Source organism: Chlamydotis macqueenii, chromosome 3 (assembly GCF_036417535.1).
Source record: "Chlamydotis macqueenii isolate bChlMac1 chromosome 3, bChlMac1.mat, whole genome shotgun sequence".
In the NCBI taxonomy this organism is placed as follows: Eukaryota; Metazoa; Chordata; class Aves; order Otidiformes; family Otididae; genus Chlamydotis; species Chlamydotis macqueenii.
Window position 1 is genome coordinate 76,792,684 of NC_141558.1, and position 19,099 is coordinate 76,811,782.

General features: G+C 38.6%; 1 protein-coding gene across 1 annotated transcript in view; it reads left to right on the forward strand.

The window, feature by feature from the left end:
• PTPN14 (protein tyrosine phosphatase non-receptor type 14) overlaps positions 1-19,099 on the forward strand; it is a 117,419-nt gene that overhangs the window by 58,744 nt on the left and 39,576 nt on the right. Inside the window, exons 4-5 of the mRNA XM_086744566.1 lie at positions 14,145-14,242; positions 16,464-16,531. Coding sequence (XP_086600692.1) covers positions 14,145-14,242; positions 16,464-16,531 — 166 coding nt within the window. The remainder of the gene's footprint in view (positions 1-14,144; positions 14,243-16,463; positions 16,532-19,099) is intronic.

The following is a 19,099-nucleotide window of genomic DNA, read 5'->3' on the forward strand; positions in this document are numbered from 1 at the left end:
TGAAGCAAAGACAGCTTCAGTCGGGAGGTTTTTGTAAACCTAGGGAAGAAGCTTCTGCTTTGGTGGCTGTTGGAATGACCCTCAATAGGATCAGTTTTGGTGGATTTTGTTCCCTGAAGGTTGTCAGTTTGTCTTCTTAAACCAGATAGATACAAATAAAAGCAAGTAGAGGGATTTTTTTTTCTTTTTGCTGTAAGGTAGAATTGCTCCTTTCATTTGGACTTCATGATGTTCAGTGTTGCATGAAAAGAAAAGATAATTTGAACTAAATTAATTGTCACCAAATTTGGGAGTGAAGTAACTCACTATTTCTTGGTGCACATATGCCAAGAGTAAAATTATTTAAAGCTAATATATACCTTTCAAAAAGTCTCTTTTCTCTTTGTTTTATTTACTACTACATCAGGAAGAGCACTGAGAAGAGCTTACAGTAGTTGATGAGGTTTTCCTGTACCTTAAAAAAATGAAACAACAGCAGAGGCAGGAGGAGTGTAGTTCTTTGGCTTTGCTGTGCAACCGTAACACGTATAAATACAATATTGTTTTCAAATAAGAATGCTACTATGTGCTGGAAAAACTGGCAGCGTTTTAGGGCATCTGTTACATTGCCTTTTCAGTGTTTCCAGTGGTCTCAATGGGCATCAAAGGGCTTGATTCTGGGCTGCTAGGTGTGGTGTTAGTCGTGTCTCCCACTGGGATTGGCCTCCGGTGAAAATATTTAGGGTCTGGAAGCACTTGGTAAGTGTGATGGTGGATACAGTTCAGTTTTGTAGGTATGTTGTTACGTTACAGCAGTATAAATGTTGTATATATAGGCATCCCTCTGAACTGGTGGGTTGCACTCAGCGGAGGACTTGGTTTGTAGCAGCATGGAAGAGATGCAAGAAGTATTTTGGTAGCCTAAAAATAGACAATATTTTATACACTTTTTTGAAAATGAACAAGCCTATGGATTTCTAGTATAAAACAAGTGACATGCTGGTACCTGAACTGTTTCTTTTGCTTCCTTAATTGAGGAGAAGAAAGAAAAAAAGAAAATAAACTCTTGTTGCCCATAAACTAGAAAGAACATTTGCATAAAATGTTTCTTGGTAAATGATGCTTGGTTACTTATGAAAGAGGAACAGCTTATCATCCACTTCACTTGCAATTGCCCTACTGAGGCCCTGCCCAGTTTTTCAGAGCTTGGTTCAAATCTGTTAGATTAGACCCTTATTAAGCAAAACTTTTTTTTGGGAGAAGGCATTGTGCATGTTTGTAAATATATTTATCAAATTTTTAGGCAGAAGAAAGGAGTGAGTTATTCCAGGAAATATCTATTTCTAATTTCTCACTTTTGGCTAGCAATGAGGAGTCTGAGTTATTCTGCAAATTACTTAGTACAATAATGCCTGTTCTCTTCTGTGAAATTTCAGTGTAATAGCTGTAAAGATAGTTACTGTTATGGAGTATTTTGCTTTCCCTAGGAAAAAAAAAATGTTCTCTTCAATTTTTTGGTTTACAGGAGATAAGAAAAATGGAAAACGCTTGTCATCCCTAGCTGCTTGAGTCGCAGAAGTACCCGTCAGCTTTTATGCATCTCCTGAAATGAAGAGGAAAAGAATCATTGCTCTTTAGTCTATGAACTGTGCCGCTCACTGACTTTGTCACTTAGACTATTGCAAACCGCTTGACTGCCTTTTTTTTTTCCCCCCTTAAGGTGTAGTAGCAATGTATATCATTGCAGAATGAGGTTGCCCATTCATTAAGGAGCACTGTGTACACAGTGAATATTATGGTGTACCTCACAGACTGGTATGCTGCTTCTGACTTGTCTCCTGGTGTAGTTTAAGGCACTGTTTTTGACAGATTAATATATTACCTAGATTGGGGCTAGTATTCTCCTGGTTATCTTCCCATGTGATGCAGTAGCAGTGAGTAGCAGTTTCTCCTTAGGGAAGTGCAGGCTGCTGTGGGATATACTACTTAGTCTTCATGACGCAGACCAATCCTACCTCAGTCATGTAGTTTCTCCTGATGAGGCCTCAAGAACGAAGGTTGCTCCAGACTTCCTGTGTAATCAGTGAGAAGAAACGGGCATTTCCACAGCATGATTCAGGATTCCTCTGTTGTGCATCACTTTCTATAGGTGATTCATTCACTCTTTTCTACTGCATGTTTTGAAAAGGGAACTGCGGCTCACTGGTTTTCAATTTAGAAGTCCCGGATAGATGTCTGAAACTTGGCTACAGCATCACAAAGTGAGTCAAGCCAGCAGCAGCAACCTGTGAGCACACAGGTTGGTTTTTTTGATTGGAGTTTCTAACTGCTTTTTAAATTTTGAGCAGTCAATAGGCAGTGGAAATCTCGCTTACAGTAGCACTGCCAGTCTTCAGTTAAATTTAATGAATTTTCATGGTTGTACTGCAGACTGGAGCAAACTCTTTTCCTTCTCTTACAGCTGAGACACAAACCACAAAAACTAGTTCTAAACGTACCCTTTTTCAGGGAGCTGAATACCTTTAATATTTTTTGCCTTACTGGCAGGGTATAAAGCTAAAGGAGCTGCAATTGGATGTCAGTACAATCCTGAAGTCTCTGAATGTGTTTAAAAGAAGCATTTGTGTGGAGGCCCTTATGCAGCTGAAAATCTCAACAAGAATTTGGCAGAAATCTCAGTGTCGGAAGATGGCAGATTCCTGTGCAGTGAGATGTTTACTGCTTCACTGTTTTATCTTTGGCAGCTGCTTTTGCACTTGATATCTTCAGCTGGTTTTGAAGCTTTTACAAAGAATAATTATTCATTTCATGAAATGGATCTACTTTACCCGCCCAACAGGGCACTGATTCACACATTTCTCTGGCAATGTCCCCTTGTTATCAGAGCTGTGTTCACTTTTGCAGGGTTGCGTTCACTGGGATGTTAGAACTTCCTGGGCCATGGTTTTATTGCATGACTTACTGATGCATGAGGTGACTGTTTTCAACGATTCCTGTGAAAACACTAGGGTCACCAAGCTCTTTGGGAGGTAGAAACAACCTGAGTTTTCCTGTTTTCTGCTGGCAGTGAGCACTAGTGTAGGTACTGTAACGATCTTTTTACAGCAATATGAGCTATTGTACTGACGGCCTATAGATAGGTGGCAACTTTATCGTATCACATTTCAAGCACTGCTTTTTTTTTTTTTATTTTACCAGGACAGATTACTGTAAAAGACAGTAGTGAATGGACTGGATTTTAGCTCCCTACGAGGTAAAATTCCACTAAATCAATAGAGCTTTCTCGGATTTTGATTATGTGATGTTGGGATACTACCTAAAGGTTTTATTGACAGATTTTTTTTTAATGAGTTCCATAAATTCATTAACAAGATGAATTGTTAATGAATTGTCTGCAGGCTACTGGAGACCCCCCCCCCCCAAAGTTCAGGTTAAGCACACATTCTGTAAGCTTGAATGTGTCCACTTGCTCTTTGAATAATGTAACACCTAAATACACTTGCTTGCTGCTATGCACCCACAAACCAGTCATTTTGTGATGTGCTTCTGGATGCTAACATACGCATACCGGTTGTTCAGTGGTATATGTGCTCACTCTGTTCAATTTTTGCATCAGTGCATAGCGGTAAATTTAATCAGAAAAAAGCTGGTGGACTTATGTCATTCCACAGTTAAGAGCCCTACTGGAGAAGAATATTTAAAGTACATATTGAAAAATGGGACAGGGTTTATGTGGTGTATACAGTATGTTTTAGTACTTCAGCTGGCATAATGGAGGTGTGATGTATGGGGCTTTTGGAACTCTTGATGTTTGTTTTGTGTCTAAAGAGTAGTTCAGAGTTATGCCTGTACTCAGACCAATTTTTTAAGTGTTATCCATCTCTTTTTTTTCAGTGTTACAGAGTATAAGCTAGATTATACATATGTTCTAGTTAACTCCCCACATTTTTTTAGCATGATATTCTGACCTGCCTGGCCATTAACCTAGCTGGCTACCGGGAGAATTTTCAAACTGTTGACTCATATTACTTCCATATGTAACTTAAACCGCCTTTTCCCACAGTGGAGACAGCTTGAAGGTTAGCTACATTTTCTTTTCAGGGCAGGGAACAGCATATTTTAAACTGACTCAACACATCTCAGCTATTACTAACTTTTTGGGGTCTAATTTCATTTTTGCTGAAATCTTTCCTGGTTCCAAATCAGGAAAGACCAACGGGGTTTTTTGTGCTTCTCTTCCCCATGAAGTTTAGTAGTCTTCAGCATTCATAGCCATGGCTCATCTTTTTTTTCATTTTTTTATAAAGATGGATCTTCGCAGTTGTCATTACTTTTATACCATCTAAGGATTTGAGGGCATGAGTTGCTCTCTGTGCGTGGGACCTGCTGTTTTGAGGATGTGACTAATTAAGTGGGAAATGATGCATAGGCTGCATGCCATGTCATATTATTGAGCACCTATATATAGATGGAGCTTATATGTGGTTGAAGCCCATGTTTTGTGTCATGCAACAAAGGAGGGCAGATGGCTAAGTGATACAGTGTAGTACTCTGCAATGTTGTCCCTCTGCTTTTGCTGTTGAGCCAGATGGTGGCTTTGCATGCAAAAGCCCTGGCCAGTCTGAATCCTGCACCAGAGCAAGAGCTGTCTCTGGCACACACCACCCAGGGCGAGGAGAAAGAGCTCTGGGACCCTGTATTGGAATGGGGGAGACCGCATTAGTAGGAGGGTGAAGGTGGAGGCAGTAGTTGTGTGAGAGAGACCTTGTGGGTTCACGCGCAACAAAAACCCCTTGTTGAGTATTGATATTTTCTCTTGCAGACTGCCCAAAAAGGCTGAAGGAATTTTAGCAAGAGGGATTTTTCTCATAGCCTTTTATATCCATTTGACCTGTGGACCCTACGGATGAAGGGGTGATACACGTTTACTTCCAGTGTTACCACCGTTATGGGAAGCCACATCCTTAGGGCTCTTTTCTCACTGTGACTGTTTTTTTTGTTTTGTTTTTTTTTGTTGTTGTTGGTGGGTTTTTGGGGTTTTTTTGGGTTTTTTTTAGTGATGAGGTGGGAGAATGAGAAAAAACAGTATGTGGCATTGCTGCAATTCACCTACATGACTCAGTTCTACTTTTTTTTAATAATCAAAAAAGAAAGTTAAGCTAATAAGAAAAATAGTCTCCTGTATGGTTACCTTTGGATTTCTGTAGCCAAATACAAGTATTTTTCTCAGTTCTGGAGATAGGAGTGTGTAGCTGAGCAGGTATTTAAGCTTAACTATGTGAGTAGTCTGAAGTCAATAGGACTGCCATGTTGAACTTTTAGCATGTACTTAAAACCCAAACCAGATGTATACATTGCTTTTTTTAAAGATGCATGGCTAACAGACTCTTCACTCCCAAATGTTTTATTGTAGTGTTTCCATGTAATATTTATTCTTGCATTGAATGTTGTTTTTCAGCTGGAAACGCTAAAACACTGATTTATTCGCATTATATGCTTTTGATTGTTTTGCTTTGCTTTTGCAATCCCACTCCAGCCTTTTTAAGGACAAATGCTATGGTGGTGTCACCAGGGCCTGGCTTTGCTGGACTCCAGCTTGCAGAGACCAAACTTCGCCTTTGCTGAGAGAGAAGGCTCGGAAGAAAAGAGAACATGGCTTCCACCATTTTTTTACTCTAAAAGGCATGTTGGAGTTTTGCGCTATATAATTCTTTAGGTATTTGGATTAACTCTGATAAAATTATAGGTGGTTGTAAGGGAGCTTATTGTGCTTATAAATTGTAGTGGGGCTCCCTGTAATTTGTTATAATTAATTCAAGAGTTCAAGGGCAGAAAATCAAGATCAGGCTGTGGCATGCCTTTCTTTCTTGCTAAAGCATGCCACTACTGGCCCTTTTATTTAAGGTTTAACTTTATGTTTGTGGGTTTATTTGAACTTGAAGCATCCAAAAAGTGTAATACACTTTTAGCAAAAAGTACAAGTACAGGGGATGGACCTGTTGCGGTTGAGGGGTTCCTTTTTAAATATAGTGAAATTGGTGGATACTATAAAGCTGCATCTGCTGGCTAAGCCTCTTGCGGAAGGAATGTGTGTTTTAGAAGGCTTGTGTCACGTCTGCAGGCCTCAACAAGGCCTGGGTGCATGTCCGTGCTTGTGGCCCATCAGAAGTGGCAGGAAAAGAAAAACACTTGCAGAGCTCTTCTTTACAATCCAAGCTCAGACTTTTGCCGCCAAAAAGTGCGAGTACGCCGAGTGCGATGCTGTGATCTCGTGTCTAACTGATAAGGGTTTCGCTCCCTATCCGTTTAACACCGGACACCAAAAAGCCACAGCACTTTGATACCAGGCTATACTGGAAGCAGCTGCTTATGTGTGAGAGGTTATAAAGCATGTGCTACCTTCCTAAACAGTCCCATGGCTGTTTGCAATACATATGTTCTTTTTTCAGTGCTCAATTTTGCTGCAGAAATTTGACTTCATTGACTGATTCACACCACCAGAAAGCTTATTGCTTCTAATTTATTGCTCATACTTTGCATTTATATTTGAAATCTTCTACCAGCTATGTAAAGAATTGGTGGAGCTGGAGATCTGAAATTTTAATAGACTGTCTTTTGGGGAATGCGTGCAAACGAACAACCTCTCAGTGGTAAGCTGATGAAATAGAGGTGGTAAACAACAACTAAGCAGTGCAAAATTCTGATCAGACTCTTTTTAGGTGTGCAAAGGTTTTCCTATTTAGTATCCCTAGTCAGGAGTTGACTATGTAGCTGGACCTTAATGTTTGGAAGACACTGGCCTTCGGTAGGAACTTCACTGGCCAGATGTGGTAGCTTACCTTTCATTGTGTGCCTCATAGAGCAAGCCAGCCATTGAGGTTGGGTATTACTTGTCTGCATACCCACAAGTTGCATATCAAAACAAATGGAAAGAGACTGTAATTGTGAAATTAGCCTGTTTTAGCCAAATCCCCTTTTCTCCTCTTCAGCTATAAACTGTTGCTTTTAAAGAGAGAGATTGAGTGATGTGGAAGTAGGTGATAAGAACTGTGTTTTGATCTGTCCTCCTTTTTCAGTCCTGCGTGTGAAAATGATGCTAACCCAGCATTGTTCTATCTCATTAGGAAGGGGAAAAGGAATGACATAAATCTTTCCATGTATTTAGTTTATTTTATTTTTAGTTTCAGTCATGTTTTCCATCCAGCTACTGGAGGAAACCAGGGTGTAGATAGTTGGATGCTGCTTTTGAACAACCCCATTTCTCAGTTACCTGAAGCTAACCTTGACCTACCTTATAAGGTTGTTATGATCAAGGAGTTCCTATCCTAGAAACTGTTATGGCTGTGTTTTTACTATTGGCATTGACAGTTTGAGCTTCTAAAAGAATTTCCTCCTGTGTGTGTGACAAAGGCTCTTTTGTCTCCTTCCCTTTTTTTTTTTTTTTTTTTTTTTTTTTTTTCCTGGCAAGTCTGTTGATCTTTCTGAAGATCTGTGACAGGGTGTGGTAGACTTGTTCACAGTAATACCCTTCCAAAAAATATTACTTTTTAGTAGTGGAAGCACAGCCATTGCTTTTTAGATTTTACCCCAAATCCCAGATAAATGACTGTTGTCTAGTACTGGAAACATCAGACTTTCACTGGGTGAGAAGTTGATTAAATTCCAGAGGAGCGAGCTGGAGATATTCTGTTTATCGACACCATCTAAGTTTTTTACAATGGCAAAGACAAGGCCTTAGCACAGCACTACTGACAATGACATCATCAATGTGTGTACCTCTTTTTTTAAAGTGCCTTTAGATTAAGATGTGCTGATTGAATTCTTGCATCTAAAATATGTTTCAGCATGCTCAAGCCCTGAAATCCTAACACCACCTTTGCCAATATACTGAATGTTGTATCTGAAAAGACCAGTCTTGTCTGCCTGCCTTTCTTTCTTGCTTTATAAAATCCAGTCCAAGTTTGCAGTCAGTTTTGTTGCAGTATACTGAGTGACCCACATGACATAAGCAGCATCCAGTAAGCAGTACTCCGGATTGGGACTCTCCCAGATCTGCCTTGGTTTCCTGCACAAGTTTACAGAAGTAACTTCACCAGCCATGTGTCTCAGATACTCTATTTATAAAATTAGGCTAATGAGTATTAATACTATTTAAAGCATATTATTCTCAGAAAAGCAACCAGTAAGAGTTAAGTATTATTATGGTTCTCTCAAATATGTAATAAATAACCTTTTGGTGATTATCAGCTAGCTCCTTTGCCCACTGAATAGCTGAGTCATTGGCTCATCTAACCCAAAGGTTGAGAAAATATGAAAGACCATCTGTTTAAAATAAAAAATTAGTTTCTCTTTAAAACATAGCATATAGGTTTCTGTGGAATCCTGTTGCTAAATAGTATCAAAGCCAGGATCATGGCAGATTTTAAGGTGTGAGATGAACGATAGACACATCAATATCAAAGCTAATGCTTAAAATAATTTTAGTAAATTATAAAAGGCCTCTGTTCTGGGAAAACTGTTTCCTCTGTGGGCAGATCAGTGCGTAAGTGTACATTGCAGTGTCTCTGCTCAGAAGTATATTACTATACTAACATAAACCCAAATGAGATGAGTTGGACTGTTGTTGTGATTCAATGAGACTTTTGTTGTGTTCCAGATTTTAGAAGATCATATTGTACTCTAATTGCTTTTTTTTTTAAGTTGGAAAAGAGCTGAAGATCTTGAGCTAAACCACTTGTGGGCCAATCTATTTCTTCTTTGAGTCTTAAGAGACTTCTTATTTTGGAGATATGAAACAGTAAAGCAGTTCTCTTCCTCCAGAGAAGTTAAACTACATAGCTATGCAGTTATCCAATAGATAGGCTTGGCGCCAAAAAGGTACCTAATGAGTTATAAAAAAGTTAGTCATGCCAGTAATTGCATCATTAGAAACGACTTTAAAGGAATTGTACCTCTTGGGTATCTAATGCATGTTTTGTAGTGCTTTGTGTGTTTGCAAGTATATTCAAGGTAAATATTTATTGGTATTGAAACTGTAGTGTGTTTATTCATAACAGCTTGAAATTTCCAGAAAAACACACTGACTGATTGGAAAAAAAAAAAAAAAATTTAAAAATGTTCCCTGCTGCACTAGAGATAACGTGTGTATTCCAAACCCTTCCTGTCCCTGATGTACAGAGAAGGAAAGTAAAAACAGGGAAAAATAACAAAAATACAGACTGATCACAGTACAGCATTCAAACAGTATTAATTCTTAGTATCTCAATCCTGTCTCCTTTTTGTATGAACGTATAGATCTATGTATGTGTATGAAATATATAATTAGATTGTAAATCTCTAGGGTAATAAGCTTTTTTGTTCTGTTCTTGTATATTTCCTTGCAGAGTTGGGTGATGCTTGATTATCAAGACTACCGAGTTTGATAATATTGAGTAATTTTTAATGAAGTATTTGTCTTGTGGCTCTTAAGGAAAGTAGGAAAATTGTGAAGATGCAGTGCACCAGTGCAATTACTCTGCAAAACTAACCCATATTCTTATTTTTGTAAACCATCCTTTAATTTCTGTACAAAGATCTTGCTTCCAATATTGATCAGGCCAGGTTCTACATGGCTTGTGATATTTGAAACATTGTTTGTTGAAGAGAACAGAAATCAGTAAAATTGAGTTATTTTCTACATATATAAAGCAGCAACAGAGGTTATACATCAGATAAATAGCAATGGTGGAAGGATTCAATGAATTCAGTGACATTATACAAACACCCATGTTCTTTTTTGAAGTGACAGGAGAACAAACATGAATCCTGATCTTGGGAGGTCTATGCAGATTTGTATGGGCAGATGGAGTTTCTCTACATTTACACAGCTGTAGCTGAGTCTGAATCTGGGTGTTGCAATTAAATTTTAAACCTGTACCTTTATCTCCTGCTTACTAATACTATTTGGGTTTTTTTCCTCTGATGTAGTATGGATTGCTAAAATGCAGATGTTCATTATGGAGGTCAGATGTCATCTTATAGTTGTCCAGTTACAACTTATTTACTTCATAAAAAGTATACTTTTTGATGCAATAAATGCAAATATACTTCTGAAGTTTTCTGTGTTAGCTAAATAGAGTTGTGGGAAATGATATCCTTATAATTATGGCTTTGTTCAGACTTGTTGTCCACTCCCATTCGCCTTGGAATTAGCTAGAGGCTGGCAAACTGTAGTAGCCTTTATTATATTGAATACACAATGGCTCTGCTGAAAATATGTAACCCAAAATGAGCAACAAAGGTGAGAGATTTCAGCTCTCAGCCCACTTGGCTATGGTAGTGCCCCTTCTGCCCTGCACTCCCCTAGTATGCCAGAATGGCTCTGTGATTAAAGCTTTGTAAGTCTTAATTTTGAATTTCTTGTCTTTTATTATTTGGGGGTGCAGATTGCAAACTTCCCTTTTGTTCAATTTCCATATGCTTTCTCAACTAAACCACCTAATAGGAGGTTTATGAAATGCATGTTTTTATCTGCTGTTCTGGAACAGCTTTTGTCAGTGAATCTATAGCTGAATCATTTAAAAAATGTTTGATTTCCCTCAAATTATAGATTCGCTTTTGCAATCCAAGCAAACAAAGAGCAGTCTCAGCTAGCATAGTGACATAATAACAGCATTTAACATAATTTCAGATGGAGTAGCCTCAAATCCTTGACAGAATATGGGCCGATTTCTCCTCTCTGTTGGCTGGGCAGAGAGCCTGACCACAGTTTTGCAGCGTGGCTGAGCCATGAATCTGTGGCTTGTGGAGCTATTAGAGCTTTCTAGCAGAGCTTCCTCCAGGGTATGCTCCTCCTCTTCCTTGACAGTGGAATTAGCCACTCCGGCTCATGCCCTGTGCCAGTTTGTGCCCAGTTCAGGCCTTATGTGACACAATGAAAGGAGATGTCAGGGGACACCTTAGGTGGGTGACTCTTGTCACTGTCAGTCCAGGGGTAAAGGTGAAGCTGGTACAGACCATAGGTTTCTGCCTTTTGCAGTTTATCTTGGCACTTGCGTTGAAAAAGGTGTCAGAGCCACAGCCAAGCGATTGCTTTTCAGTGTGTTTGCCTGTGAAAGATGACAAGTTTCTCCATGAGGTTTTTCCCGATGGATACACTACTTAATGTCAGAGAGCTGATTATATGTGTCTTTTAAACTCCTACTGCATGTCTATCTACAATATATAATAAATCCTAAACTTTTATTCTGCTACAGTGGTAGTAAATGCAGTGCTGTACCATAATATTGTAGAATATTCCTATTAAGATTTTTAAATGTGACGTGTTTCTGACAGGGTGAAACACCTATAAATAGGCATCTTTCTTGTAAAGTGGGTGCTGACTGCTATCTTAAAACAATTCCTCTGAAGTATCGGCAACTAAAATTGCAACTAAAACTATTTCTTTTGAAAGTCTTGGTCGTGACATTTGATACTACAGTAACTGCGTTGACATCGTATTTTTTATGATACTTACCTACATAACCCTTTCTATGGTTTATCTATAGTTCTTGACTTCTGTAGAGCTAGGATGTCACTATAAGATTTTACATTGTTTTGACTTTCATGTAGTCTCTTAACTTTGTGTTTGTTTTAACAATAGCTCAAACTTTATGGTAGATGTGGATTTTACTTCTGTTGAATTTTACTTTTGTTCTATTTGACTGGAATATGTAACTCATGCATGCGTGTGTAACATTGACATAAGTAGCCTGCCTTTGGGATTGTAAGTCTTGAAGACCAGATTCAGCAAACGGTTGCTCACCTGCATACTTAATAAAGCAGCTTATGTCAAGCTTGTATGAAAGTGTGCCTATTTTCAGAATTGGGATTTGGTCATCACAAAGAAGTGGAAACAAGCTGATTTATTTCTTGGACTGACTGAGCAAGTGTGAAACCTGGGGCTGAAGCACAGGGCTCAAGCTGAGAAGTCATTTGGTTTTTACACTGCTTCTCAATCAAATGTCAAAGTCTTCTGAAGTTTTAATCATCATTAGACTGTGTGAAAGCCAAATCTAAGCATTTTAATGAGATTATATTTTTCCTGTTTGAAAATGTTCTGCCTTTTGTACGGGAGAGAGGGGAAGAGGAAGCCTAAAACCAGTAACACAACAATTACCTTTTAAATGCACATAAAAATTGTGAACTCTGAAGGAACTTCTCAGATGTGAAGAATATGTGCAGAGGCCTTTGCTAAGAGGATTTCTCTTCCCTGCAGTGCTTGTAGCCTCTAAACACCCTGCTGCCTTGAGAGTACAGGTCTCTCAGAGCGTTGGTGCTGTCTAGTGGCAAGTTATTGCACCTCACATCACTGATGGAAGTGTTAACTGAAGGAAAATGTAAAATGCTGTGTTTGATTAATAGCCCTCAAAGCATGGCTTGGATTATTCTGGTTTTGAAGCATGTAGGTATTTTCTAATGCCTCCACACAGAATTAAAAGGGAACATTTTCGAGTATAGTTAGGCAGTTCAGTCCCTGTAACATGGGTTACAGTGGTTCTCCTTTCCAAGAAAGAAAGGTTAATTGCCTTGATACTGGGAAGGTGACTTATACACACATACATGTGTCTGAAATCGTTAAAACAAGACCAGAACAGTTTCTTTGCTATTCCCAAAGGTTCAAAGGTAAGGTCAGATGGTGTGTGCTGGTTGCAGCCGAGCTCAGTTAGTTTACTGCCCCTAGTCTTTCTGACTGCTCTTTCCTCTCTGCCTTGCAGAGGCTGCAGTCTCTGAGACTGGCTAGCATGCTTGTGTACTGTTTCTTTCTAACTCAGTTTATCTCAAGCAATTATTTTTTTAAATACGTGCCATTTTGAGGGGATGCCCTTTGTGTTAGGGGAGTAAGCAGGCATGCAGCTGAAGGGAGCAGAAACTTCCTAACCTGGTTCAGCTGCAGCCAGACCGGCATGTCTGGTCACAGCCTGAGAAACCCCTTTGGTTTTTGGGGTTTCCTAACTTGGGTCACCCAGGCGCATCAGTTACTATCAGCAGGTCTGGGGGCTGGGTGCACGAGGCTGAGTGCACACAGGGACTGTGGCTACGCTGGTACAGTACCTCTACCTCTGGGCTCAGACCTGGTGAGTTGCTGCATGTGCTGAGAAGGAGTTGTGTTTCATCTAAGCTGGGACAGGTTACATGTCTGCACCAAACGTTTAAGCTGATGGATGTGAGATCATTGTATTGCTGTAATTCAACTGTATTTTATTATTGGCACATCAGTGGCTGATACGGTGTTCTTGCAGTTGTAGCTGTAGTTTCTTCAGCTGCCTGTCTTGCCCCTGCCTGGTTTTGCTGCCCATGCCACACAGGTGGCTCGAGGGAACAGGCGTTGGTGCTTGCAGAATAAAAAGTTGTGGCCTGTTAACAAAGCGGTCTCCACTGGACTTTAACCTGATATGCTGGAAGGACTGGTGTATACCCCGGCTGCTTTGGCAGCTCTGCTGTGGGTCTGATCCAGTTCAGTGGATGGGAGAGATGCATGGATGGGAACAGTAACTCATTAATTGTTTTGTGGAAAGCTTCTTGTTTGTCCTCATCTACTCTGTTGCAAATGTAAGGTGAAATGTATGAGTTCTGTCACTGTGGTTAAAGCTGACGTACTTTGTCTTGTGATTAGTTATTGCTGATCAGCAAGTACATGATATTAAAAGCTGGTTTTGCTTGATTTGTGTGTCTAAGCCATCCTTACAGATAAAAGATGCCAATTTAAAAAAATTCTATATGGGCCATAGTTAAAATTATGTCAGTAGGCCAAAGCATATTGCTAAAATTCTGTTTCTTCTATCAAAATGGTAACAGCATGGTAAAGCAAAAACAATAGAAGAAATATGGAACAACTTCTTTTCTTATTGGTGATTGCATGGTCTACAGTGACATTTACAAAATTTATGGGGGAGGTAGTACCAGCAGAAATCCCTCTTCTATGTGGTCTAGGGAACACAAGTTAGAACTTTTCCACCTGAAAGCATTGCTTATGTAGGGATCATATTGATTTGTTTCGGCAATGAGGAACTTCTAAAGCCAGGCACAGTCTGTTTAACAACTTGACCTGTTTGTGGTGAGTTTTTCTTGCTTTCAACAGTCTTTTGTTCTGTAGAAAATGTCCAAACATATAGATGTTTTAATTTGTACTCTCTTTTTGTTTGTAGATATCAGTATTACCTACAAGTGAAAAAGGATGTTCTTGATGGCAAGTTACTTTCTTCATTGGAGCAGGGAATTCGACTAGCTGGTTTGGCAGTGCAAGGTAAGATGACGTGACCTGATAGCCCTTTTTCGACATTAGCTTTTTTGGTTTATTCTATATGTTGACTGGGCACTAAGGCCTTGTATGACTCCTAGTCACAACAGCTGTGTTTTCTATTGATTTAAAAGTGCATAGATAGACTGCTGTTGGTGAAACACACACACAGAGGGAGGAAATGATGGACCGTATCACAGCGTTCAGCTTTCCTATTTCTAAAATCCATGTCAGTGAATCTGAACAAAACTCCAGTTCTTCTAACCCCAGCCATGGAGTACCTTGCAGCAATGAATTTACTTCATATTCTCTGGTTTGAAATGCAATTACATCAAAGAGCGTAGCAGCAGCTTTAATTTTACCTTTAATTAAAAACTCATTTTGCTATATAGTGCTATCTGAAGTATGAAAGTACACATGCCTATAGTTGTTATGTGAGTTATAAATTAATAATAAACTACTTCTTGCAATGTGATTTTTTATTCTGAACCTCCTAAGGACATCAGTAAAGTGAGATCATCTATGGGTGTATATTGGCGATGGAGGAAGTGCTAAATTTGGAGAAAGTATTTTTCAGTCCATCCATGACTGACTATGAGAGCCTAAGGTAGATTTTCAGCAATCATGCTCTGGGTATGTCCTCTGATGACAGGAAAGGGGGAAGCATATATATAGAAAGCAAACATGAAGTCATGATTCTTGAAAATTAAAGGTTCAATGGAGAGTAATCCTAATATGATCTTCCTTAGGACATAGAAATTCCATTTTAGTGTGTTATTTATTGGTTTAAAATTGAAGAAGAAATGTTTCCTGTCAAATCTTGAAATGTTTTATTAATAAAGGAAAATATATGTATAAGATTCTGAGTCTTGCAATGTAAGTAAATGAAGTTTTTCTGGTGTGTGAGTTGGGGCTCAATAGATACTGAATATGTTTCATTGGTTCTGTGATTTTGGAGCTTTCTGCTAATTTTGAGAGTGAGTCAGTCTTTGTAATCAGTTTGAAGTAATCACTTTATTATGAATTTTCTACACAATCTATTATATTTCAAAGACCATTGCATCAGAATGCTGCACCTAATCTTGTTTGCTTTATTCCTGACCTTGCATTACTCCTTTGTCCTTTGCATGTGATGCAACCGAAGATATTTGAAATACGTATTTCTTTTTAAACTTGCACACTCTTTCATGTCCATTTTGATTTCTTTCTGTTTGTGTTAAAACATAACTCTAAGGTGAAAACAAAATGAAACTGCATTTTTGGCATCCTGCAATACTTGAAATTGTCTAGAAGCTTTGAAAGAATGTTTAGCTAATATGATTTATGGTGGGAATTTCCAGCTTCTATAATATGAAGATCTTGTAGATGGTGTTTGATGCAGTTCAATTAATATAAAATAAAAACCTCCTGGCAAGATATTATTTTGAAATAAACTATTGTGTATTTAACAGATAGATAAATATAGGATTTGTTTTGTTTTTTCAAGGTAGTTTAGCCTTTAGGAAGCATTTTCAAAACTCCATGCTTTCAAGGACATTTAGACAAGAATCCTCAGCCCAACATACGAGTGAATGTGAATGTGGAGATGAGTATCTCTTAGAGATGTAGAAGAAATAGAAAAGCAGGTAGAAAGGTGTGGGCCAGTCATTTAAACTGACATAATGCCTGTACTGTTATACTGGCTGCAGAAGGATAAGACCTTTCCCTCCACCCACTTCAAACCATGTTGGTTCTTGACAATTTTTAGTAGAATTGGCTAATAGACTTTAACCTCCTAGGCTGTAAAATTAATTAAATTGTATAGCTCGGGTTTTTTTTTTGTTTGTTTTTGTTTTTTTCCCCGGTCAGGGTTGGAAACATTGGAAAAGCAAAGTGTGCACCATTTTTAAAGAGGGTGAGCAATCGCAGCATTGTTAGATGGTAGTATTAGTTCATAAAAGCTACAGAAAAATAAGCTCTTGCACTCCTGGTGGTTAAGCATTGCAAATGGTCATAATATTAGGGATCAAAAGAGAGAAATTGCTTGTTGGCTGTTATTTGATCTCTAGTAATAACACTGTTTTCAGACCTCCATGTTAAAAGCTAAAGTACAAGCAGAATTCTTTGTGCTGGGTTGTAGCTTCAGAGAGAACTCGCCCACTTGAAATTAAGTATCTGTGCAAAGGTTGACTGTGGCCTTAACATGTGTGGAAAGTGCTAAAATGAGTAATTGTGGGTTTTTTTCCAGCGGATTTTGGAGACTATAATCAGTTTGAATCTCATGACTTCCTCCGAGAATACGTCTTGTTCCCTATGGTGAGTTCCTTATTCCCCTCTTATGTGGTCTTTTATGAATAATTTCTCCATGCCTCAGAGATTACTTTGTTGATAACAGGGTAAAAATACCATTGTTGAACTATTAATAGTGGAAATAAACTTTGCTCCCCAAAACCTGCAGTGTACTTGCTTGTATCTGAATGAATAGATGCTATGGAAATTTAGCCTTTTTTCCATTCCTGTTAAGCCTCCATGATGAATAGGTGTCAACAAAAGAAATGTATTACTTTGAATAAAAAAATAATTTCTAGCTTTTTAAAAAGGTGTATATTAGCACTACTATAGTATTAGTAACATGGCGTAACAAGGGGATATGAGGGCTGCTGATGTAGTAAATGTATCACAGGACAAATCATACAGCCTTTCCTCAAGATAATATGAATTTAAATCAACTAACTGTTAGACTGAAGTGAAGCACGAATCAGGTCTTCACAAAATGTTCTGCAAGGACTGTGCTGTAAATTTGTTTTAAATTTACATTGGAAACTAGCAAATAATTTGAATGCCGAGGGAAGTGTTTTAGGTCACTAATGATGTTAAAAACTCTGGTGACAAATGCCAAGCACTTGCAATCTGTGACACTGAGCCTCTCTGGGAGGATAGATTAGAGGGGAAGAAAAAAAAAAAAAGCCTGCTCAGGTTAAGACTGGCTTTATCTTAGATGAATGAGTCCACCAGCACAAGTCTTGAGTGTAAGCTTCATAAAATGTAAAAGATCTTGGAATTCTTTCTAACTGGAAAAAAAATTTGGAAGTGGGGTGGGGTTCCCATACCCTGAGCGTAGCTGTCTATAAGTTAAGGCATCTGGTTTCCTTCTGCAAATAGTGGAGCGGTAGAGGGAGAATGATTCATCTCATTGTAATTTGAAGGCTTAAGAGAGGCTCTTCCAGAAGCATTTAATCCCATTTACAGATGCTCTTTGTACAGGAACTGCAGTGGATAGTCCATTCTGATGTCCAAAAAGGTGACAACTGCACAGTGTCTTGAAGTGAAAATGCAATTTGGAGCTGGTAGGCAGAGTTCAATACCACCTGAAAAAAGAGTCACCAGGAAGAAGGGGAATTAATGAATGCATAGAGATCTGAATATGCCTTGCATGGCTGGAATGTGGCTTCAGTATTGACCTTTCACTAAGAAAATTGTATTAGCCTGACTAGCGGAGCAGGATTTCTCAGGCTGCCTTTATCTGTTGATAAGTAATTGATGATCATGTATATAGTTGATGGCTTATGAAGTCTTGTACAATACCCTAAGTGGGAAGGAAGATGTCTGCAAATATAGACAGAGAAATGTGTCATCAAGCTGTAGCTTTGTAAATTACTGAACTTCTGCAAAGTTATTTCAATATACTAATATTATTTTTCTATTCAGAAAAAAAATAGAGGAGGGTTTAGGCCTCTAGGTGAGCTTTCAAGTGGTTAATTTCTATGCGGTTCAGCAGTTTACTCTTTGGGCCCATCTCCTAGAACCTCAGGTTTTGAGTCAGCTGCCTAGATGGTGTTGTGGTCAGCTCTCTTCTATTTTGCATGTGCTCACTTTGTGGTATCTTGCCTCTCACCCATGCTACTATTGCTAAATTTAACAAAATCAGCAAAATGTTTGCTTCCTACAGTCTTCAGAAGCCTGCTTTTAAATCAACTGTTTCTCTAGACATTTCTTTAACTACTTGTCTTTGCTCTTCTGGGGAGGAGTGGGTAATGTAACAGTAAATATTTTGCTGCAAGTTCAGTGACAGTTGCTATGTGCTGCAGATATAAAATAGTCCCGAAGCAAGTGGGAGGATTTGAGAGAATCTTGGGCAAAGAAAGAGCCTCCAACAAGAACACTGCTATAAATTCATTAGTGAAGTGAGCTGGTGGATGAGGGAGGGGCAGCTACATTGGTACTGTTTGATCTTGTGAGGCTACAATGTGTGTCAAATGGCATTTCTTCAGCAGGGAAAAGAACAAAGTTATGTACACAGTACACCCCACAGGTGTGTAGCTGTGCATAGGCATGTACCATGCCATTTTTCATTAGCACGCTACCACTTTCACATTTTTTTGTGGCAGAAGCAAATATCAGAGGGAGGGCCTCATTGAGCAAGGAACAGGCAGTGTATGTAAGTACATTGCATGCAGCCTTAAGGGTATTTTAAGTAAAAATAAGAACTTCGAGGTTTTGCAGGAAACTTTTTCAACTTCCTTTTTTTTTTTTTTGCCTTGAATTTATGAGCAGATTTCCTTTATTAACTTGTTCCCAATTATTTCAGAATTGTTTCTAACACATATTATTAAATTTGAAGAAGATAAAAATTCCTGCTCAGAAGTGTGTTGCAAGCATAAAGTACATTTTATTATGTATTTGAAGAGGCAGCAAAACTTCCAATCCCTTTTAACATGGCAAATGAGTACTTGTAGGTTGCAGGACAGAAAATAACCATGACTTTGTTTTCCATGGTCTATGCATTATTTTGGGCTGGCTTAAAAAGTATATATTAATTGTAGACTTCCAAGTGTTTTTAAAGACTTGTTTGGTCCTTATCCAGGAAAACATCCATTATCCATG